Genomic DNA, 24,821 nt, shown 5'->3' with positions numbered 1-24,821 from the left:
ATGGGTATAAAATACGTCTTATTTCGAGTTAAAAATTTTTGTATATTTTAAGTTTGGGTACTCAACAAACTATTGATTACTCAGCAAACAATTGATTAATTAAAAGAAAGAGTGATCTCACCTCAACCCCAAAATTCGGTTTTTTGCTATGTTTACTTACAATAAGCCTAGGTTTGGCGTCCCTTTAGAATTTAAAGATATCTCAGTTGGCCTATTTAGTATTTAAGGCGTCGATCCATTTACCTAACAGATATCGAGACCTTACTAAAGCTTCACTTTTCCGAGTTTGGAAAAGGTAGGAGTAGGAGTTGAAACTATGTGAATTAAATTCAAGAATTAATACTTAAAACATGTACATTGATCGATATACTTACAGGTACTCCAAGTGCGGTATACCGGAGAAAACATTTTCTGTTAAATTCTGAATATTGTTTCCTTGTAGGTCTCTGAGATAGATAGAGAAACAAAAACAAAAACAAAAAACCAAAAAAAAATGTAGCATCAATATGGAGCTTAACAGTACACACTGAAATATTATTACTGATCATGAGTAGTAAAGTTAACTGATATTAAACTATTTATTTAAATTATACGCTGTTGTTTAACAGTGTTCCAACCGTGTTATACTCTGCACCAAGTTCAGTCCCACCATCTAACTGGCAAATAGTTTTGATGTGTTTTTAGGTGTGTTGGTTGTTTATCACTATGTTAGAAAGAACATTCCTCCAGATCTTAGCAGACTTAGTTTAGATCAGAGTAAGATCGAGGAAATGACAAGAATATACAACGCTTTTATTTCATTTAGCTTATTTATTTTATTTCATTTTTTTACGTTTACATAGCCTACATAGTTAAAAGTGAACCATAGCAAGCTCAATTTGGATCTGAGCGTTCGTAATTTGGGGTCCCAATCGTCGAAAACTGCCGGCGTAAAAAAGCCAATCAAATTCTAGGATCCGATATTTCGGGGAATGTTGAGGAGATTTGAGGAAAAAATGTACTCCTTATTTGTTGTTTTAACAAACAATACGCCTGGATACTGTAAGTTGAGCAGTATTTTTTGAGCAAAATATATGCATGCATTATTTGACGAAGGGACTAATTATTCTATTATAATGTCCTTTTCAAGTATGTCGACTTTTTAAAATACATTCTGGATCATCGGAAAATCGTACCGATCGCATAAGGCGCGTGCAAAAGACGAAAAACAACACAAAGGAAATCATTAGATTACCACTTGTTTGACTCACACCAAACACGTTTCCCGTCAAATAAATCAAGGTTTGAGTCATCGAGTTCGACCGTATGTAAGCCGTGCATTATGGGCTCATATTGAAATTATATGGTGAGATTGCGAAGTATAGTGAAATAATAAACGAGTATATTTGATATGTATGCGTAAACACACAGATACATTGTATATCTTGAACGCAACACGCTTTTACGAATGGCGAATAAGCGATTACGCTATCTTTTGCAACCCATTTTGAGAAAGAAGAAATCATTTTACTTATCCTTCGCGCAGCATTCTAATCGACAACTGATTTAAGGCGTCACAATCTAGTTGGATCTTTACTATATATATTTTCGGTCTTGAAGGCCTTTTATAAAAGTCCATCAGCTGACGAAGTTGTATGGCTCACTTAAGGGGAACAAACGAAACTTTTATATTCTTAATCTCTGACTCAGTGTTAAGTATCATAGATATGTATGATAGCAAAGATAGAACGGTAGTTCTCACTTTGTAAATCAAAATTTTAATTTGCCCCTAATACCGTGCGTTTAGTCGCTATCTTGGATTTCTAAAGAAAATATTAATAATGCTATTTTTTGACCTAGACATATATTTGGAAAAAAATTGTATCTTAGACATTATTTCTGTATTACCTAAGGTAATTCGAGCTATGATGACGTCATAAATTACGTTACAGTGACACCATTTTGTTTTCTAATTTGTGTATTCAACCTCTATTTCAAATATCTGAAAAAAACTAAATTACCAATAAGGTGCTCCACATCATACCATTAGAAAAATGCCTTTTTGTACTGTTCTAGAAACATGATACGCCATGAACCAATATAGCATAAATCAGAGTAGATACATACACTTTAGTCTAGAGCTTGTTTTACTAAAGAAACGCCAGGATTGTATAATGTCGTTCTTCGCTGCTCTCACTAACATTTTGGAGCTAAAACTTCTGAAACTCACTCACAATTCATCAAGTTTAAACACGATAACTCAAGACCATGAAGCTGTTGGATATCTGATCTTAATTAGCAGATAATTGTACGATTTTATTTTTCTGTAGCCATTTAAAATTAGTCTCGAATAAGAAGATATATCAAACACTCAAGACCAAGTTTCCAACCGCCTCAAAAATGTTCAAAAATACTGCGCTACTAGCGTCGTATTTTCAACTGTCTTCTCCGTGTCGACATCTCTCCAGATTGCTACTGATAATTTGCTCTTGCAACACGAAGTCATAGAGATCACTCACATGGCGGCATAGCCTCTGGCTAGGCTTCTCCTCCTCTAGCGCAGTGAATCTACCAGCGCAGCTCATCCACACTCTGGCGCCTCTTCCTGTACAGCTGTCACAAGTGACACACAAGTGCCTCCGTATCTCTTCAGATACTGTCGACCTCCCCAATTCTCGTCATATCTTGGACCTAAATTTCACTGCATGCTCTAGAGAGGCTGACCTGATATATATTACCCCATACCAAAGAAGACAGGGATGGTTTCATGGCCTCTGATTGTGTGTACGTCAATTAGGGCTTTTATGGGCTTGTTAATGCCGTGGTCAAGTTGCTTCTTCAAGCAGTTGATAACTAAATAAATTTCATTATTCTGGTCTTTGCCTCTTCTTCACGCAGCACTTTCCAAGGTTTCGGCTATGAGCAGAAAGCAGCAGAAAGAGTGGATGATGCACGTGCTTTCCACGTGACGAGTACGGCAAGAGAACCATACGCGTATCAGCCTCTTCGTGATTATACCGTATCCCTGGAACTTGTTCACACGTGGCTGCTTGTAGTCTCCAGCACTGATCTTTGTAATTGTCACGTACATGATTCGGTTACTAAGCCTGCATTTGAATGATTCTTTCTTCCGCTGTGACATGGGGGAATTGCCAATGTCAGGCATGTTTGCAGTGATACTGAGAAGCTTGTGCCATGGCTTAGCAGTATAGGCAGGAAGTGTATTGCTGTATTGTGCACCGTCAGAGGTAGTCACTCTTCTCGATCTTTCGATATTCTTGATCGATACCTTGTGATACACGTTGAACCCTACGTCTAGGCGCCTGCTACCTGAGCTACCACGTCGGGAGAATTGGCTTTGCTTGTTTTTCGCGGATGTTCATAGGGATCGGCAGAAGACCAACGAAGTGGACTAATACCCGAGTAAGAGGATAGGCGAAGACAAAATTCCAGTCAATCTGACGAAACTGTACGAGAAGTGCCATCAGAGGGATACATCATGATCCATACGAAAAGGAAATACTAGATCCCTGTTGTGAGCCTTACGCCTTCAAATCCTAATAGACTTCACCGTGGCTTTCTTCAGTGTATCAAAGTAATATAAAGTAGGATTGGATGAAAAACGGTTCGTTGCAAAGTCATTTGCTGCCTTCTTTCCGTTGCTCTTGCCCTGCAGTAAGTCATCCCTTACTCCTGTTGTCACTTGGATACTCGTGAACACGCCTGTGAACACTGCCTATTGTTTCCATGGACTGTTGAATACATTTTCAAGCAGATCCACCAGCTTTTGTACAGCTTTGGTGTCTTCTTTAATGCTTGCTAGTCCCAGCTCCTCGTGGATGTAGGTTTGTGAAAGAAGCTTCCAATACGCACCACGTCTTGTATCGTTAACATCTGAGTCGCGGCAAATTAAAGGTAAACTCAATGTAGCCTCCTCCTGTCCAGCAGTCGCAATTAGTAATGTTCTAGATGGTCTTACCAGCTTTCTTTCGTCCAGAAGGATCAAGAGGACACAGTCAGTTGGTGCAGATGCGCATTAGACGCCATTTCATAGCTAATTTACATATCACAGAGACGCGATCCATACCGCTTTTAACCAAATATGATAAAAAATATCATAGGATGAGCAAAAGCACACTCAAAAACAAGTCTCTCAGTAAACGATTAGCCTGCGTAGCTTGGCGGTTTAAGCAATTTTTTAAGGAGTTTAAGCGCGATCGCACAAAGCGGTAGTCTGGAAATACGTCTGCGTTCGCAGACTAACAAAGCGGCGAAGCCGCGAGGAACCGCCTGCCTGGATTACCCGCATTTTTTTATTGCCCACCCCCCCCCCCCCCCCGCATTACTTTTGACAACCCAATGACAGGTTTTGTGAATCTGTATTAACACAGCTGATCAGAGCATAGATTGTAATAAAGAACTTCCCGCCAATTTGGCAGGGAAAAGTCACTGTGATCCTATAGAGTCTATCAAAACAAAACTGTCCGATGCTCTACGATGCTATGGCGATGCGGTGTTTGCTCGATGGCGACGAGGGGCACGGCCTGTCAAGGAAGGAATCGAGAGAAGTGTAAACGATAATTGTAGACTTTCTTGTTGTCCGCTCAAGATCAAATTTAATAGGAGAATTTAAACATTTCCATTCAAAACCTTTTCAAGGTGTCTAAGCGTGAAGGATTTCAAAATAACAGCTTGTCAGGAATCTGAAATTGGTCTAGAAATAGAAAGATCAGACACATCATCTGATCGTGTGTGCCATGCCTGTGAACGTAAAATAAGAAACTCTTTGGAACTTCATAACTTCATCTAATCGAGCCAGCAGAAAGTGAAGCAAGCCGCGATCGAAGTCTCCAAACAACAAAAGGACATTAACCATCAGGCGACAATTCTTTTACTGTGAAGTTCAGCGATAACATTTCTGAAGTTTAGTCGTCGATGATGATCTTTGACAGTGAAATAACAACGATACTGGTTCTCGTGCACTGCTCGTAGACGAAAATTCTTGTCTGGTGAGCGCAAACAGTAAAACACGGTAAAAGCCATCCTTTGGCCAAAGCCTGTTGGGAAAACGGCATATATCTCCCATAAGACAAATTGTTTACAGCTGTTTCTTGCTCGTGTTTGGCAGTTAACAATTTCGCGATATTCGCGATGAATATTCAGCCGCGGTAACGCTTTCAACAACGTTTTCTCGATTATTTTCTGTTTTCACGCCAAAGATCTGCGTTTTAATTAGTGTTGTTCCTTGGAGCTGTCCCATGGGAGACTAGCGAAAATTTTGATTGATGGGTTAGCCTCCTGATCCACTGGGAAAGACCAGTACGCCAACGTACTGGACTAACAAAAAATGCCGGTCATCCGTGGAGGCGGTTTCTCAGTTGTTTCTCTCCCAGGCTCCTTGCGGCTTCGCCGCTTTCTTAGCGCGCTCAAATTCCTTAAAAAGCGCCAAGCTACGTGGGCTATAAACGATTGAAAATCAAGCAAAACACTGCGCAGACTGAAGCGAATTTCTAGATGTACTTTGATTTCAGGTTGAGGTGAACTTTGTTCAAGGTGAGAAAACTAGTGTCCAAGTCAGCGCGGTCCCAAACCTGACTGTGTTTCTTTAAAGAAATATCTGTGAGACAATATATCTATAGTGGGCTAGCTTAGAACCCGAGCAACCGCATATAATGCATTTGTCCGCGATCGATCAGATCATGGTGCAGAGGCAACACCTTCGCACTTTCATTAATTTTGTGAGACCACATATTTGGGAACCGGGGTTTGAGGCAGGAAACGGGCAAATGGTTTGAGGGATTCATTCAACAAACTTGTAATTCATACATATAATTTATCCACGCTTTTTTTTTCTCAAAAAAAATTGAGAATCGTTCATCACAATCTTTTTATTTTGCAATTGTTATAGGTAGCAGTAAGTGCAAACAGGCGTTGTGACTTCACATATGCCTTCTGTAGTTATAATTCAAGCACTAGAAAAAAAAGAAATCATGTTTGTAGTTAAATTACGTTTAATATTTGCATTTGAAACGCGATTTGTTCACATTAACTTTTGTGCCTGCCCCAAAAATCCAAGATGGAGGCACGAGAAGGGTATTAGTGGCAAAACTAAAAACTTGATTTACAAAGTGAAAGCTACCGTTCTATTCTTGCTATCACATATTTTTATGATGCTTAATAGTCAAAGATTAAAAATATAAAAGTTTCGTTTGTTCCTCCTAAGTAAGCCATAAAATTCCGTCAGCTGATGGACTATATGCGGAGTTTTTCTTGTCTCGACATATAAACATACGCATTTCCAAAAAAATCGTATATACTTAAATTTTTGCGCATACCGATAGAAAGAGGAAGACATACATAGCATGGGTTCTTTTCGTTTTCTTTCCATCATTCGATAGCTTTTTTTTCTGCATACGCGTTTCGCTTAAGACGAATCATAAGCCGAGTCGACCTCTACGTCGACTTTTGGGGAGTGGTAACGGTCCGACGATATCTCACACCACCCCTCCACTCCGGATCCTTTTAGGTTGCAGAAGTTCATTCACTATTAGACTTCCGGTGAGTTTTGTAAACCATCCATTCTTTCCATTTGCCTGCGAGCAGGCAATACTGTTTGAGTTTCGCACTTCAGCGCTGTTATCTGGCTTCTCACTATAGCGCGCCAGCGAGTTTACGAACGATGCGCGTTGTGGAACGAACGAGGTGGGGAAACTTAGAAACAGGCTAACTGCCCATTACTCACGAATCACTCTGATTAAGAATGGGAAAGTCATTTTTCCAGTAATTTGAACATTTCCCAAAAGGTCCAAAACGAAGCAAGCAAGTTTGGAGGTTTACACAGGTGATACTTAGATCGGTGTGGCTTGGGTCATCACCTTCAGATTTATACAAATGGTTGACACGCCAAACGCACTTCTGGTCAAAATAGGAAAACTTTGACTTGAAAAGCTAAGCTCTAACTAGAACGTTTTTTAAAAACCTCTCTCTTCTGTATGCAAAACATATGAAACATTCCACCAAAACAGACCCCCTATACCCACACTCTCTCTCAGGGGTATGCTTAGGCTTATCTTAAAAGAAATCTCTTTCCATTTTAACGTTAAAATTAACTTCAAACACAGAATGCCGCAATGGAAAAAAAGGCAGTTTTTTTTTTTTTTTTTTTACCAACGTTTTCATCGCCGCTCACTTGCAAAAGATATATCGATGACATCTTTTCTCCGTGCAACATAATCAGCGAAGAAATAAACAAGTTTATAGACCTATCAAATAACAATCCCCGGACCAAAAAATTCGATTCACGGCTAAAATTACAGATACAGAAACTTTCTTGGATACATGTGTACGAGGGGGAAATATTTACGAATGAATCTATTCTCGACACTTGTGCGTACTTCAAACCGACAGATCAGAGAAGCTTTCCAATGCGAGTAAATTTTTTAAAAGAAAATAAGCCTCTGCTAAGAGAGACCTATAAAGACTCTCCCCGGCTTTCGTACAAAGGGAGGTCTTTGACAAACGTATTCGTTAGAGTAAAGACTGTCAACCATTTTGTTTCATCATTGTTACATCTGAGACATATAACACGATTGTTTTAAGTGTCTTCCACTACTTTGAAGCGTGTTCTGTGCGAGCCAATAGACACTACAATTATGGTGTGGTGCCTCAGCAGAGATCCTTGAAGACAAGACCAGGGGATAAAATGCGTAAAAAAAAGGGCAAACCAACTCAAATAATTTCACACATACACTTTCAAAAATTTAAACACAGAGTATTTCTGTATTAAGTATTACTCGGAAAAACAAACAAAGCTAAGACGTTGCTCCAAAGAAGAGAAATTGTCTAAGTTACCTTAGACTTTGCTTGAAATTTGTGATCCCCCCATCTGGACTCTCGCCAAACACTAAAACTGCTTGTACTGACAAAAGAGGAAAAAGTAGCCTAAAACACGTGAGAGACGTAGTGGTGTTGGAAAAAAACCTAACCGGAGCAAAATAATCTTATCGGAAATACAACTAAGACCTACACGCCTTTACAAAAAACCCGCCCAAGGTAAAGGGGTTTTAGAAGAACAGGAAAAACAATTGTTGGAAACTCGAGCAAAGACAAAGCAGTGTCACTAAAAAAAAAAAGCCCGACCAGAATTAAGCCCAGCGGAGTCAAAAATGATGAATATGTGGGTAGAACAGCGCGAGACAACGGCTGAAGTGAATGCAGGAAACCTGACTGACGACAAAAACAAATCTGCCTCGCAGGAAAAAAACTAAAATAGGAATTCAAGCGGTATGTTGAAAACACCAGACGAGAAAAGGAACCACCGGATATGCGGTGTGACGAGGCTATCTTGCTAGATGGACCGGACAACGACGCAGAACAAAGTTTGAAATCACACACGTGAGCAAACGAAAAGGAGCGAAAGCCGGAGGGCGCTTTCTATTCAGCCAAAAATTAAGAAAGTTTCGAAACGGTGACAATGGTACAGACATTTGTTGTAAGGTTTTCAGAGAATTCTGAAGCTTGAATAATCATCCGTGACGTGATCAGTACAGTCATATCATATCGCGATAAAATAAAGCGTTATAATTACAGTTAACATTGAATTGTATGACTGAAATTCTATTTACGGTGTGGTTAGTTGTTACATTCAAAATTGCTGATTTTTCTTATATTTCGGTAGGACATGTTTTTACATTTACGATTGTTATTGCATTTAGCGTTAATTTGTATTACATTAACGGTTGCTATAACATATTTACATTACATTTTTACTGCACTTAATGTTCCTATTATATTTAACGGTGATTCAGTCCTCTTTTCTCTTCTATTCCACTTGAACACTTTAGGATATTCCGGAAAATACTGGCCTATTTGTTGCTGGAATTTCCGAAAATCCAAACCAGAATTTTTGATCGAGTGGAAAGCTCTAGCGCCCGAAAAGAACACATGTTCCTGGGTGATCGAATTTCGAGCGCAAACGACTCAAAAAGAAGAAGTCTCACTTCTTTTATACTATCACACACTAATTTTACGGGTGAATTCCTTGTCAGTCATATATGTTCGCTCTTAATCACCCTGGGGCAAATTACCCTGGGAAAACTGCATGGGCAGTTAGAATAGTCAGACTTCCTGTGGGGTATGTTAACATCCGCTATAAATAGCAAAACTACTTGAATAGTGGTTTTACCTAAGGTTTAACTAAATGATAACAACGAGAAGAAAGAAGGGTAACAGTACCGTTTTCCGACCGGGAGAGGGTCAATTTAACACGTCTGAGGACAGAACGTCTGGTGGCTGACCGAGATATGCGGTATACCAACAGTGACTCAACCCGATCAACAGCTACTCGAATTCTAACCGAAGTCAATCCGAGGAAAAAAATACTAGACTACAGACAATACTTGTATCAGCGATTTGAGGTCGATAATTCTTTGCCTGTTTTAAATGCTGGGCTTTTCCTTTCAGCTATTTCAGGATTTCAAATTTTCCACATGTCGCCATGTTTACTTTTGCAAAGACTGATGGGAAATCATGACGTCACTGTGTGGTTGGACGTTTTGAAATACAGCGTTGTGTGAGTCTAGAGATATTAAAGAGCTTCTAATCGTTTATAATTCACCTTTCAGATGAATATGTTCAGTTCCAAAGGGAAGTCTCCTGTAGACTCGCTATTGAGATCTCTGACCGCGCGATGATGTCATAAATTACCATAAAGTAAACATGGGGATGCCTTGTTGATTTCAAAACCAAACACACTTACAGAGAAATCAAAATAAAACCCCAGAATCAGTTATAGAAAACCATTAGGCATACTTTGGAACTTTTCAGCCAGTATTTCCTTTAAGTTCCGCCCTTGACGGCGTAATCTATGTGTCTTATTGACGACAGAAGTTGACAACAAACTGAGCGTGTGGTGGATAAGTCGAAAGTTATCATGAAAAGCACAACAGAAACACAAAACTACCACGAGCTGTTGAGAAAATGATGGCATAAGAAAAGAGAATGAACATTTTGAAAATCGAAGTAAACAAGTCATTTCTCTATTGTTTTCATTTCTCTTTGTTTCTATCGAGTTTTCGTATAGATCTACTAACGTTCTATCATGAATGCCGTTCTCTAACTGGCTACATTACTCACTATCTATTCTTTTGTAGATAGTAAGAAGCCTAGCAGTTTGCAGCTGCTAAAAAATGCCAGTCTTTTCTTTGAGTTTCGAAGTGTGTGTAAAGAGGAGTCAGTTTTGGGCAACTAGTAGATTTAAAATAATTAAATTATTCGCTACCGATTTCTATGTGTAATAGTTGACTGCGTCTACGCACTCAAGCGATAGAAATCCCGAGCTCATAATCTAATTTACCTTTGAATCGTATGATACTCTTTCAGAACTCTTACCACCCCTCCCCTTCCCAAAAAACATATAGCGGAACACAACAGAGCAACATAATCATAATCATATTCATAATCATATGCGGGTTCTATCAACCACCCTCCGTCCACCATTATCCTGGCCAGTTATGTGGAAAGAGAAGTCGGGGAACTGGGTGTTTGCTTGTTACAGCTGTTATGGAATAGGACTATTTTCAAATTTTAGTGTATATTGTTTAGATCAGAACCAGAAAACACTAATTGCAAACTCACATGGATATGCAAAGTTTTACGATAACCTGATTTACAATCTATGGGAGGCCAGACTTTGAAGTGAGTCAAACATAAGTTTGAAAATTAAACACGTTTCCTTGTCCTTTTATTTCTTAAATGAAATAATAAAAGTTCAGTGTTACTATTATAAATTTCCACCCTCGATTGACCTGTCATAACTCTCAAATGCTTCCTGTAACCTTTCGAATTGAGGCTTGTTGGGGTCTCAAATGTAATAAATGATCTTAATGTCATAAAGGTCCTAAGTGTAATACAATTTGGCGCTAAATGTAATAAAGGTTCTAAGTGTAACAACATTTGATCCTAAATGTAATACATTTTGGCCCAACATCACGGTGGTAGGTAGACAATATTTCACTGCCTGGCCTTTTGCCTTTGTTAAAGTAAAGTAAAGTAAAATCCTTTATTTAAAACTCAATTATCGTTTAAGCACTACATACTTGAGGGGTCGTGTATCTAATTAATTATCTAATTATCTAATTACCTACTGATAAAATAAATGAAATACAAGAAATTAACTTACTTTATCGCAAATCTGATTCCCCTAAATATCGGACTAGATTTTGCCTTTGAATAAGATTGTTTAAAATTACAAGAATCATTAAAATATTCTGAAAAACAGTTCCACAGTACAGCTCCTCTGTAACAAACAAAGGAATAACGGCAAATAGTTTTAAGTTACTAGCGATTACGATTACTGTTCTTTAATATTCAGATGCCATAACAGTTAGCCACAATTTCACTTTATCTTTATTGCATGTCTTATTTTACAGGAGTAAACATCAACAGACCTTAAGCTTGAGTTAATTATTAACAATAGAAGGTTATGAATTTCAACGAATTTCTTTTAAAATGTTTGGACGCATGAATAAATGAGTAAGTTCCGGTGAATGTCAATCGTCCCTGTCCCCTGTTCTTTTTTGAAGCGACTCTTTATAAGAGATTGCTAACATGAAATAAAATAAAGCCCGCCTTTAGATGCAAAAATGCACAGTCCCTCTACCCGAGTTCAGAAAGCGTCATCGAAGCGTGACGTGGCGTGGGAAAACCATCTAGATTTCATGTTGTGTATACTTTATCGTGAACATTTTTTTTTTCGGTGAACGGTTAGTTTTTTCCAGTTTCTACGCCTAACGGCTTAATTTTTGGCCGTTTTTCGGCTAACGGTTAACCTCATACAGACTCTCATGTTATAACTGTTTACGTATTTGCAGATAACCTGCCTAGAAGGGTGCCGCAGGGAAAGCAGACAAGGGGGCTCGATTAGCACTCTGTCTTCAAAGTAAACATGTTAACAGGTTTTGTAAAGGAACACGAAAATTTGCAGCCCTAAACCTGTCGAGCATTTTCACATATGACGATCCGGTTTGGCTGTACCGTCTCGAGCATATTTTTTCAAATCCTGTGTTCTATTTCCCTCCTGCTCCATATTTTTTTTTTTATTTTGTTCCGCAGCCACTGAGCTTGTAGGGACTTTAAGATACGTTACGGCGAGGTGCTACTAGGCTACTTTGGCCATGAGGGACTAGGCTGACAACGGTGTTTTACCCGCCAAACTCAAATGATTAAGATTTTGCTGTACGGCAACGGTATGTGCAGTCTCAACGTGTCTTTACAAAATGCCTACTTTCAGGGAAACCAGAGATTATTCTACTTTCATACGAAATAGGCTTGATTAGTGACAATGATTTCCTTCTACTGTATCCGTGTTACATCTCCCAGAACTCAGATTTGCCTTTTAGAACTTGATAGAACCGCCTGTAATTCCAACCACAAAACGAAATATATACTCTGATATAAAAAAGCTCGATTTCAACACGGACAGGTTGTTCGTACAACGATTACGTGATAAGCCCGAAAATACAAAACTTTCGATTATAATAAAATACATTTTGAACAGTAATAAACAGCTATAGTTCAGATTAGAACATACAAAGTTTCCTTATCTATGGCTGTTCCACCCGATACTAATATGATAGCTAGCCTGCGAACAGGCTCCCGGTTGGTTTTAGAGCGAGCTAGCCGAGTGTAGTCTAGGGCGAGCGGGACGAGCCGAGAACGGTCTGGTGACGAGGGAGTGCTTCGCTCGCGGATTCACGCTCCGACTCCCACTCGCCTCGCTCGCGAAATCACGCTTTCGCTCGCCAAATTTTTTTTCCGCCCTCGCTAGGAGCCTGTTTGCAGGCTATACTAATATGACTGAATTGATCATCTCGCGGTAGGTGTTAAAATCGTTCAAATTTTGAACAAATTTTGTACAAATGAAAAAAGAAGCAATGGTCTTAGAAATGATTTTTATGGTTGAGAACTTTATCTTCAAACTAGGTTGTTCAAACGGTGAAAAAACGCGTTAAAATGAGGAGTTTTAGGGGTTTTTTTAGCGGATGACATCATAAAATGGAACCGCTGTCCAGTTTGGCCCAACATTGATTAGAATTGGCAGAAAAACATTTTAGCAGGGTAATTTCATAACAGAATAAAATATACTTCGTTATTATTGCCTTATTTTTTCCTTTTTAATTATGTAGGCGAAATGGGACTTGTCAGGGCCTGGGTCCTGTTACAATATTGCCTTTATGGAGGCTCGAAAGGGTTTTTCGTGGTTAACAATACGTGTCCAATGAAAAAAGATTAAAACACTGTTGTCCCTATCAGAAGAGCAATGTTTTGTCATCTGAATCAAGCTATTACAGTAAACATTTTTAAGGGTGTTTGCAATGTCCTTACGGTTGCTATGGTAACGGTACAGTGCTGCTAAAAGACCCTTTGGAACTCATTTTTTTCAAAATTCAGGCCGCTTTTTATTCGTCTTTCGTCGATTTGATGATCTACCGCAGTCAAATTCGCCATCAGCCAATCAGAAGCAATGTCTACTCTCCTGACACCGCGTGTTATCAAGTCACTGACCTGATATAGCTACGTTATCGTCGTCGCTCAACCGAATTTGAGTACGTTTGTTGTTTTTGCTACTGCTGCCTGTTTTTTGCTTGTTTGTTTTTATTTTGCTTGAGCTACTTAACAGGCAAACGAGTGGTCTGCAGAGCATGAAAGGATCCGATGAAATATCCTGCTGGAAGCATCCTTTTATACCTTGCACTGTGTGTATCAAGACTATGTCAAAGCTTGACACGTACGTGAGCCGAAGCGTGGCTAAACGCTGATGTTCTCGATTCTCGGCAGATACTTGTATAGGTTTACAGCATAGGGATATTTGCGCACTCGCACAAAATTTGTACATAAAAAAAAATCTGCCCCGTTTTAGGTTAGATCCATTTATATTTATAACTAAATAACTATTATCTAGCTTGTTGGGTAGTTGGATAACTTGATAAGTGTTAACAATTCCATGTATGTATCTTTTTTATTACTTTGTTATTACTTATTTAAATTTATCTCTTTTATTTTAGGCATGCGTTTTATACATGAGCCTCTGGCTCGGATACTGAGGGCAACCTCAATCCCACGCAATGACTTTAATAAATTGATTGATTGATTTAGTGGGGGAGGTGTTTGAGTAACCCATAACCTTTTAATTCATGGCCTATATATCCCGTATCCATTGACCACTTTAAACAACAACATCGAACATTTTTTAATTATTATTATTTTTTTTTAACATACCGAAGTCAATGCAGGCAATAGTCATGCTTGAAGTTGGCTGGAAATAAGGGACGGGGCGGAGGGAGGAGTTTTTTTTTTTTTTTTTTACCTTAGTTAGCAGCTTTAACAGGGCTGGAAGGAGTAAAAAGTAAGAAATACGGTCAAGGGTAGGCGTTGGAATGATGTAAATGAATTGAGCAATTAGAATTTAAAAGAATGATCGATATAGCAACAATATCGTGTTTAAGGGTACATAGCGTAATACCAGTAATATTGTAACGGCTAAATAATAAAGTTAACTTTTATTTTATTATTTTGTAATGTTATACGTCATTATTAAAAGAGTTTCAACCGCCTTGTCCTCTGGAGCAATATCAAATACCTTGATCTTCTTTAGTTAGATGCACAGGCGGCGCTAGCTCTGGCGGTGAGATGATCATCTTACGTAAAAGCGGTCATGGCGACAATATAAGAGTTTGTATGGGAATATTTACGATCGCTCTAACCAAGAAAAATTTTGTCAACTTGTCAATAAAGACAACCCAACTTACTTCCATAAGAAGTTGCCCGTAACATAAAAAGTAACGCGTTGTAAAAAGTGGAGCGTAGCATAAAACGTGCAAGTGATGACTCTGATGAGTATAAATGAGTTGACAAGACTCCACTCGCAGAATAGTCGAGAAAAAGAAAGTCTAAGGCCTATAAGGGAGGTTAAATCCGCTACCCTTCATCTCTTTTGACGGTTATAACTATGGCGGTCCTTGTCAAAGCATGCCTGAAAGATTACGCTGTAATGACCAAAAAACACGTATACATTGGTAAAGAGCTTTGTTTGTTTTGAAGCGTGATTTCCTTTACGGGAAGTGTCGTAAATTAATGCTAGAATTTTCTAAGGTTTGATGTTATGCCACGAAATTATCGCGTGGTGATAATCTTCATGGTTGTCAAGCTTGCCCTAGGGCGGTATTTCCTTTAACAAATGTAAATGAGCCGCTACTTTTATCGAACACGTTTTTCAAGGGTATGATAGTAAGTTATCCACGAAATAGGGTCAGTTTAAGTGTAGACGCTACCGTAATAGCAGCTGTTCGGCTCTTCAGCTATTATCTATCTACGTTTGGTGCGTGTGCCGACCGAAGTGAGTAACCTTTCTATTTATTTTATTTAGCTTTAGTTTTCTTTTAATTGCTTAAGTTTTCACGGTCATCACCGAGATATTAGGCACTTTAAGATATGGTATGGCTAGGCCGTAGTACGGAGGCAAATAGTGAAGATCACTTTTGCTGACGTCATGACGCGCGTTCCATTACAGCTTTCCCGCCTGGTTTCACCTACTCTATGTGAGTATAAGCCTGCTGTTTATTTCTCATTTTAACCCTTTTTTTTTCACTGTTTGAACACCCTAGTTCGAAGATAAAGTGCTCAATCATTCAAATCCATTTTAAGATAATGGTTTCTTTGTCATTTGAACAGAAAATGTGAACGATTTAAACACCTACCGTAAGCGACAGTCATATTTGTAGCGGGGCAAACAGCCGTGGATAAGAAAGTTTCGTACATGTTTGTACTGAGCTGAGCTACACTTGTTTATTGCTGTTTAAAACGTATTTATTAGAATCAAAAGTTCTGTATTTCCAGCCTTATCACGTCGTAGGAACACCCTGCCCGTACTGAAATCGAGCCTTTTGTAATTCTTATTTTGTTTTGTTTCTGGAAAGTCCTCGAAAGATCATGGGAAATGTAAAACGGATGCAGAAGAAGTAGAACATCATCATCATTAATCAAGCTTATGTCGCATGGAATTAGAATGAAGTCCCTGAACAAGTAGAGGCTACACCCGAAGTTGCCGTACACGAAAAGCGAAATTAAATCTTAGCCTGGTTGAGTTTTGGGGAGAAAACGGCGATGTCCGTCTAGACCCCCACGGCCAAAGTGGCCGTAGTAGTAGCTCGCCGTAGCGTATCTTAAAGTCCCTATTCTAATGTAGGTAACGTTACGGAGTTGATTTATGCTCGGAACGTTGATCGTAACGTATAACTTTCACCTTGTCAAGTTAGCTCTATTTTCTCTTTTTAACTGCTTCCAAGGACTATTCGACTATTCGAAGGTTGAGCGTGTCCAGATACCTTAATTGCCTTCGTTATTTTTATGCTTTTAGCACGAGTAGACATTTCTTTATATCGCGTATTATTGCTTGTAACCTTTTAATACTTTTGTCTTGTATTAAATTGGAATGCTTATATCTGTTAGTTAATTTAGATTTCTGTTTTTCCATTATCGTATTTCAGTTCGAACCGATTTACGCGACATTCAATACGTGAATTGTGTGTCTTGATCATGAAACAAATTGAGTTTTGGAATATTGTACTACAAACCTTATCACTCGTCAATAAACTCTACTCACGTTAAGATATACTGTTAGTGATTCTTGTCGAGTTCGTGTTTATACTACCCACCGGTCTGCTTATGTGATTTACTTGGATCTTGGTTGGTATTCTGACCCTGTGAACTACAACCCTATCAGTGCCATTTTATAGCTGTGACCTGTGTTTGGAAAAGGGAGAGAGAAGGATGACAGTGTTTGTCAACTTCTCTATTACTTTTCACTTCAAAAATGTGCAATATGGTGAAGATTTTATGCTATGTAAAAAGAGGAAAAACAAGTGTTGTTTGTTCGCTTGTTAGCTCAGCAGTCAAGTATCAATGCCCACGTCGAATTTTATCAAAACGTAAAAAATGTCGAAACCTATAATTTCAATACTTTTCTTTTATACAACGAAATGGTCTCAACCCTGTAAATAATCTATTGAGATAGTAAAATGCAAAAACTGAAAAATTCAAAAGTTTGGTAAAACAGGTATTGAAACGCTACCATGGAAACAAGCATGTCAAAATATCAAGTTCGACATTAATTTCTGTGACCAATGGCATATAGTAAAATTGCTTTCATATCATGATATTTTAGATCAAGCAACAAGGCTTGGTTCTCTTTGCTTAAAAGAATATAAACGTTATAAAAAAGTTGTACACCACCATAGGACTGTACAAAATGAATTGATCATTTATTTTGGTAAGCTGAATTAAAGCAGTTTCCATGTACTTTCCTTCAATTTTGTGCCCTTTCGTATTCACTGCCTGGTCGCATTTTGAACCGCTTACATGATGCAAGTGTAACAATTTCTCGTTCTCCCACAGTTCCACTCGTGTGTCTACAACACGCTAGGAAATAGGAACTGTCCCCTATTTCATAAACGAATAAAATAATAAACCTAGAAGAGCAATTTTCTACTCTTGATTTGACCTTGTCTCAATGTCCATATCGAGTAAAACTTACAGAAGGCATTGACTATGGCCATAGGCCGAAGACTGAGGGCATCTTTTTTGTTTTTTGTTTTTTTTGGAATTTAGAGATCAAAATCGGCGAAGAAATTTTTTTTTTCATAACGTAATACCAAAAAAATATTAAAATGACAGAAATACGCAAAGAAAAGAAACCTTCAATTCCCCGCGTAGACTCAAGAAGGCATTTGAAAGCGAATTTTTCCTTCAAGTTTCCATTTCATAGAACTTCCAAGGATAGCCAATGATTTTAAAACTGCCAAAATACATGTAGTGTAAATATTTTCTCTTTAAGTTTCCATTTAATAGAAATTGCAAAACTAACAGCAAAGAATTTTAAAATCGTAAGAAATAAAATGACAAAGAGTGAAATAGCTGTACAAACATATAGGAGTTGTAGAATCCTTGTTGTTTTCATGTAAAATGATTAATATTGCTTCTGGATAACAACATTTGCTGTCGCTTTAGAATCTTTTATTATCCGAATCAACGCCTTTTTTTTAATTCTGCGTTCTTTTTGTTTTAGTTTTTATTTTGTTTTCTTTTTTCGTTAACGATGATATGCGTGAGAAAAAAGATGAACGAGTATATTTGCTATATATGCCTTAACACACATAATATTGCACTCGCGTAAGAGCGAGGAAAACACGATTACACTATACTTGCCGCAACTCGCTTTAAGTACGACGAAATTATTGTTACTTCAAATAATATTCTAAAGCAGATCGACCCCTGCTTTGACAGAAGTCACAACCTCAAAATAATAATAAAAAACCGCTTTCGTAACTCGTGTCATTTAGGGGTCACTGCATAAAGCACAAGCTGCACCCGCCTCTTTCATATGCTAGTCAGGCCCCACCCCCACCCCCACCCCCTGGGGGGATCGTTGCTATATACATATTCCATACTAAAGCAGGAGCCATAATCGGGGACGGAAACCGTAAGTCTTGGGATCCGCGCGCACCTATGATATGGGACAAATTTTCTATTTTTAGAGCAAATTGCGCCATCGTGACGTCATATATCCGCGCGGATCCATGCACATGTCGGGGGCTCTTGCGTGGATGTTGTCACGTTGCGTGATCAAATGGTGAGAGTTGAGAGACCTTGAGAGATTATCTTGCGTATTTTTCACAGCGTAGGCAGGGAATAAGGCAGGGAATAAGAACCAGGGCGCTTATATGTAGCTTTATGCTCTGAGCTAATGGAAAAGGTGGGTTTTTCAGGGTCGAAAACAAGACTTCAATCGCTCGCTGGGAATGGATAGTAAGATCTGCTCGCGCTAGTTGTAAGCTTACGCGTATGTTTTTGCGTTTGTTCTGACTTACGAATATAGCAAGAAAACTCTCTACTCTGGTATCGAGTTAATTTGTGAGTTTCTCAGACAATGGTTAATCATAACCAAATCCCGTTTTGATGGTTTCTTATTGTTTGTGCTTGTTTGGTGAGTTTGCAAAAGTTTTTGAAAGGAAAGTCTGACGCGTACAATTAGCTCATTTGCATAGTGCAGCTCGTGCACTTTCAAGTCCGAGTCGGTGTTTTCAATTGTCAACAAATCTTGACAAAGATTTCTTTCGTTATCTTTTGCGCTGAGATGCTGCAACAAATTTCACGAACGCAAAAAAGGCTACTAACATCATGTGTGTTTCTTCAACATAAGCATAGTGAAGTTTTACACTGCCAAAACAAAAATAGACAAGGAGTTTTGATAACTCGATCAACAAAATCGAAATCGTTATTCGAAGTTGATTAAAGAAAGCGTCATCGTACATCTCATACTTTGCTGATTATTTCTGCTTTATTCGCATATTTTCAGCTTAGCTTTTGTAATATGTTCTCAAACATTTATCAATCTTAAACATATTTAAAAACTATAGAGTTATTGTTTGAGTTCGATGTACGCTTTCACACGAAAGTGCGGCGGAAGTACAATTTGTCATGTTTACTGACTGTACAAAACAAGCATCGGCGGGCGCTCTCGTTCATCGACAACAGAGAATTTACTAGATTTTTACACGAATAAAACTGAGCAGTATCTACGGACGTAAAGTTATTGGGCCTCGATGAAACATCAAGCGTTGCTTACAATTCAGGCGAAACTCAAACTAGCAAATTTTGTTTTACTTTTCGGTCGCGATAGACTGGCAAATTCCTCGCAAGCGAGTGGCAAGAGGAGCTAGGAAACTATGAAGTCGTGAAGCTCTGGTATATCTAAATATATCCAGCTAGTTTTTTGCTGTGTAATTGAAAAGCTGTTAATCTTCAACATATGTGAAATTTAAAGTGGGGTAATGTACAGCTCATGTAAAAGAAGCATCCGTCGGAACACAACTTGGTCAGCGATATATATCTAAGCTTAAAGCGGAACATACCTAAATTCGACACTGTCTTACTTCACTCAGACTTGAGCAGCTTACGACGAAAATACTTAAGCAAAATTCCAACAGACGTAAACGCGATGAGTTGTGGACCAAAAACATGAAAAATGTCGGGAGTTTCGGACGCCATTTCTCCCGCGCGACAGCCGCAAAAATCCTCGCAGCATGTACGCGCGTGTGCCGCAGGCGATGGCGCAATTTGTTCTAAACATAGAATTATTGTCCCTTATTATATGGCTAGCTCCGCGAGCGGGCAAGATGAATCAAATCCTGCGCTGTGATTGGCTACCCGAGCGGGCAAGATGGAGCTATCTTGCCCGCTCGGGACTACCCGCCGTGTCCCCCAAGAAAAATTTCCCCGAAAGCCATATAATAAATCCTTTATTGACCAAGCTTGTTCGTTCAAGATGGCTGGATATTGGCCTTGTTCTTTTTTTGCGAGTTTATGGACCTCGACTCCGTCTCGGTCCATAAACTCGCAAAAAATGAACTTAGCCAATATCCAGCCATCTTGACCTCACACTTGGTCAATAACCCATATATATCATAGGGACAACCCCAACTAAAAATGGCGCGCGCTTACGGTCTCCGTCCCCGATTGTGGCTCCTGACTAAAGATAATTTCTAGAACAAGCTATACACAAGCATACACGTCGAGTTTTCTTGTCTTCTGCTACAGATAGCCACATATGCATTTCCCTAAAAAAACGTATATATCTCTTTAAATTTCTGCAAACACTAGTAGAAGGAGCTGTATATAGCATGGCTTTCGTTTGTATGCGCCAGCTAAGCATTCATGTAGCACGGGTTCTCTCCCGGCTTGGCTTACACTTTACAGGTTTACTCTCATGTTTGTGTTTGGTATGCGTGCGTAGTTTTATTGATATAAAAATGTTGTTTTCAGGGCGAGGATGAATACTTTTACTTTTCTGCCGATTTAATGCTGAAATTGTTATCTTGAATATTCTTAGAAAGAAAATGGTCCTCATCGGCTATTAGAGTGCTCAGTAGTTAGACTAGAGCAATATATAACAGTAGAAGTAAAGAGCTGGATTAGTTGGTCCAAGACATTTACATGCTACACAGAGTTGCCTGATGTTTGCTTCGGAAAAAGCATGAAACTCCAAGTAGCAAGGAAATGTCTTGGACCAACTAATCTTGCTCTTTACTTCTATTGTTTTATATATATGTTCTTAGATATAAAATGGAATATGGTGAAACAACGTCAGATTATCTGTCCTCTCATGACTTTCATATCGTTGAGTAGTTTTGGAGCAAAACTGCAGGTAATAGAGACTGATATGACACTCATAAAAGTGTAGAAATGTTATTAACCACGAACATACGGCTGGTGCTGTTTTGGTAGTGTCTTTGGCTACTTTTGACGTTTAGCGGAAGGCTTTTTATTCGGTGTGATTAAAACATAATTTTGTATTTTATTACACGACTAAACCAGTTCAAAGATTAAATAACAAAAATCAACCAATCAGATATTGCTTTATTGCCGGTCCAATATCCTCCCAATACTGGACCGGGAACTGTCCCGAATGATCCCGCACGACTGACATTTTCTGGTAGTTTTATGGCTTACGTTTCAGAAAGAACTTGCTTTCACATAGCAGATTCCTTATCTTTTTCATTTAACCCTCCAGCTTTCCCTTTGCTTTGTTAGCATGACACATAAGTTTTCTTCTGCTCAGCTCCCAATCACAATTGCGCCCTTGATCGGTTCGTGTTCGTAACAGTGTTTTTTTTTTTTCGCTCATGTAATAAATATCGTATTAACCATACTTGCTCAGACCATACATGGAGGATATTGGCGCTCGGTCTGTATCTTCGAGACCTCGGGGCGATATTCTCCCAGTGCAGAACTCGCGCTTGGTTAATAAGACATATACGTTACAAATTTTCAGCACAAAATTATATTTTCAATATCTTAGCCTCGGGTTTATTCTTATGACATTCCTAAACTTTCGTAAATTTCAGCTGCGATATTCTTGAATCACTGCACTTGTTTCACTTTTCAATACACTTTCATAGAAGGAGGTATACATTCCATGGGCACCTTATTTGTTTGCATAAGGTGTAGTTTTATTTTCTCTGCACATGCATTGAACGTAACATTACTAGTCTCGACTTCTGAGTCGACAGGTGTCGAATTGTGAAGGTCCGACGACGACAATTTTACCCTCTCCACCCCACGCCCTCCCCACCCCAATAACATTTCCTTGCCCGTTAATTAGAGAAGTTCATTCGCGCTTAGAGTTCTGGTGAGTTCTGTGAAATATCCAAACCGCCCATTATTCCATAGATCACTAATTGAGAAGGTGATAAAGTTCATTGTTCGAGTAATTTGAAACAATATATTGCAAAATTGATCCATACGAAGCTACAGACTAAATGTAGAAATACTGCGAACTAAATACTGCTAACTAGACTACTCATACATCACCAACCAGAAAACTACAAAAGAGGATGGCTTCAACAAACCAGTCGGTTCTGACAACCGGCAAACACACAAGTTGCCTGACATATTAAGGTCTGAGAAAATATTCTCCGATTATAGCCTATGCTGGCCATAACAAGCTCAGATAAAAATTGGCTAAAAATAAGAGAATATATTGACAACATGCGAAAGTTTTACCTGAAAACTAACAAATCGCGCCTACAAAACCTGACAGGGACCTTTGTAGTTCAGCTTCACTGACAACTGATAAAGGACGTTGGACATTATGATTCTTCTTAAATCCGTTGTATAAAACTTTTCAGTAGATAAGCCAACCCAAATATATCTACAGCTAAACAAGCGAAAAAAGAGAGACGAATTCCTCTAAAAATGTGCAGAGCCATGGGCTTTCTACAGTTTAGTTTAATTCGTCAGTTTTACTACTTAGACCGATAATATGTCTAAGATTTATAAGATGGCAGTTTCATTAGTCGTCTGGGTCAGACGCTTAGTGTTGAAGTTCCTGTGACTTGGCTCAGCCACAAGTTGTCCCATGATTTCTCAAAAGTTGTCCAAAATAACTCTAAAAGTGGTCATTTTCTTTATTAAAGTTGTCCAAATGGTGCCAATGTTTCCAAAAGTTTCAAAAGCGTTGCTTATATGTTTGAAATAACAAGGCAAAAACAAATGCTCTAATTAAACTTCAAGGTGGTTTACAGCACATTAAGACGCTAAAATGAAGAATGAGGGCTAAAAATGCATGAAAAATAATCTCGCCGGAAACAAAGCAAGACCGTCAGCGAACAATTTTGTTGGAGGTTTGAGCAAAGGCGAGACAGTGTTTCGAATTCTAAAAAAAAAAAAACGAGTTAAACCGAGCATAGCAGGTCAGTTCACTTAGAAACGACCACAAGCTGATGAATATGTGGGTTGAACGGCTCGATACGACGGCAGTAGCTGGAAACCCGACTGGCGACAAAAACAAAGCTGACTTGTAGGAATAGAAGTAAAAAGGAAGTTAAAGGGGTATATAGAGACCACCTGACGAGAGAGGGGACCACGGGATACGCGATACGACGAGGTTGCCTTTCTGGACAACGACTGACAACGACGCAGGAGAAAGTTCTACAGTAACCCACGCGACGAAACGAAAAAAAGTCAAAAAAGAAAAGACACTTCTTTCTTTGGATCGTATTTCGGGCGCAAATAACCCAGAAAAAAGAATTCCACATCCAATATAATTTCGTACACTAAACGGTTTCATTCCCTAACGTGCCATATTTCCTTGGTGTTAATCAGGTAATCACTATCTTACCTTTCGGTATGAATAGTGAAGAGATTCGAACATAATGGCTTTACCTACAGTCTAACTAAATGACAACAACAAGACGAATTAAGTCTGTTAGTACCAAGCTTTTCGACCAGGAAAGGTCAACTCAAATACAAGTTAGCACAGGACTTCTGGTGGCTACCGGGATATGATTTATACCAGAAGGAGTCACTCAACCCGATCAAGAACAACTGAAATTCTAATTTGAATTCTTAGTGAATCCCGGGAGATATAAAACTAAAATAGGGACTAAAGACGAATATTAAGCCTACCATGACTACTAATTGATGCACAAAGAGGACCCATTGATCGTTCGACCGTCCTGGTACGATCCATTTCCCCACGTCACAGCTTTAGGTTGCTGCTGCAACCCTGCAGTTAAGGCTGTTAAGCTTCTCTCTTTCTTTTTTTCCGGGCTCCTGGATTGCCGATTAAGGCAAAAGCTTTGGTAGTGCCCAAACTTGTTGCAAGAAAAGCACCTGGCTGAAGATCGGCCGCCACAGACATTATCAGGACAAATTTACCACGCAAGCAAGCCGCATTAAAAGTATGAGAAGAGCGTACCGTGGTACTCAAACATTCCTCACACTGGCGTTCCTCGATGGCAGCAAGTCAGGCCGCGAAGGCATTCTCAGTTGAAAGTAATACAGCGCCATCAAGCCTGGCAATGCATATGGTAGTATCAGTACTATTCCAGCACACAGACAAGCCACGCAGGCATTATTCAAACAAATTTGCCCAAGAAACCCAGAGACTTGATGAGTCAAACTGCTGCCTCTAGATTTCCATGCTAGCTCAGGCTGATCATAAATGGTAAGCCGCCTGTCATAAGTCCTTGAAGCCCATATTGTCTTAGCCATGCATAGCGAAAACTCGCTGTTGAAAATCTTACGTTGAAGAGGAGTAATCAAGAAATAACAAATATTTGTAAAAGAATTCGAAACACAGTGAATAATTAATATCAATTCAGAAATAGACATGAAGTATACTCTTAGACAATTGGCTTGGGATTATAGATGGTCTTGGGTTTGAAAACTATTCTGTTTTTCTCCCGGATCCAGCAAAACGCCTCATCATATTACTAATGTTTTAC

At 38.9% G+C, this 24,821-nt stretch overlaps 1 protein-coding gene across 1 annotated transcript in view; it reads right to left on the bottom strand.

The window, feature by feature from the left end:
- Positions 1-24,821, bottom strand: part of LOC145500477 (uncharacterized) — a 227,602-nt gene that overhangs the window by 101,977 nt on the left and 100,804 nt on the right. Inside the window, exon 13 of the mRNA XM_081480006.1 lies at positions 375-446. Within this exon, the coding sequence (XP_081336132.1) occupies positions 375-446 (72 nt within the window). The remainder of the gene's footprint in view (positions 1-374; positions 447-24,821) is intronic.

The sequence above is a fragment of the Orbicella franksi genome, chromosome 10, assembly GCF_964199315.1.
Source record: "Orbicella franksi chromosome 10, jaOrbFran1.1, whole genome shotgun sequence".
Lineage (NCBI taxonomy): Eukaryota > Metazoa > Cnidaria > Anthozoa > Scleractinia > Merulinidae > Orbicella > Orbicella franksi.
This window is presented reverse-complemented; position numbering and strand designations above follow the sequence as displayed.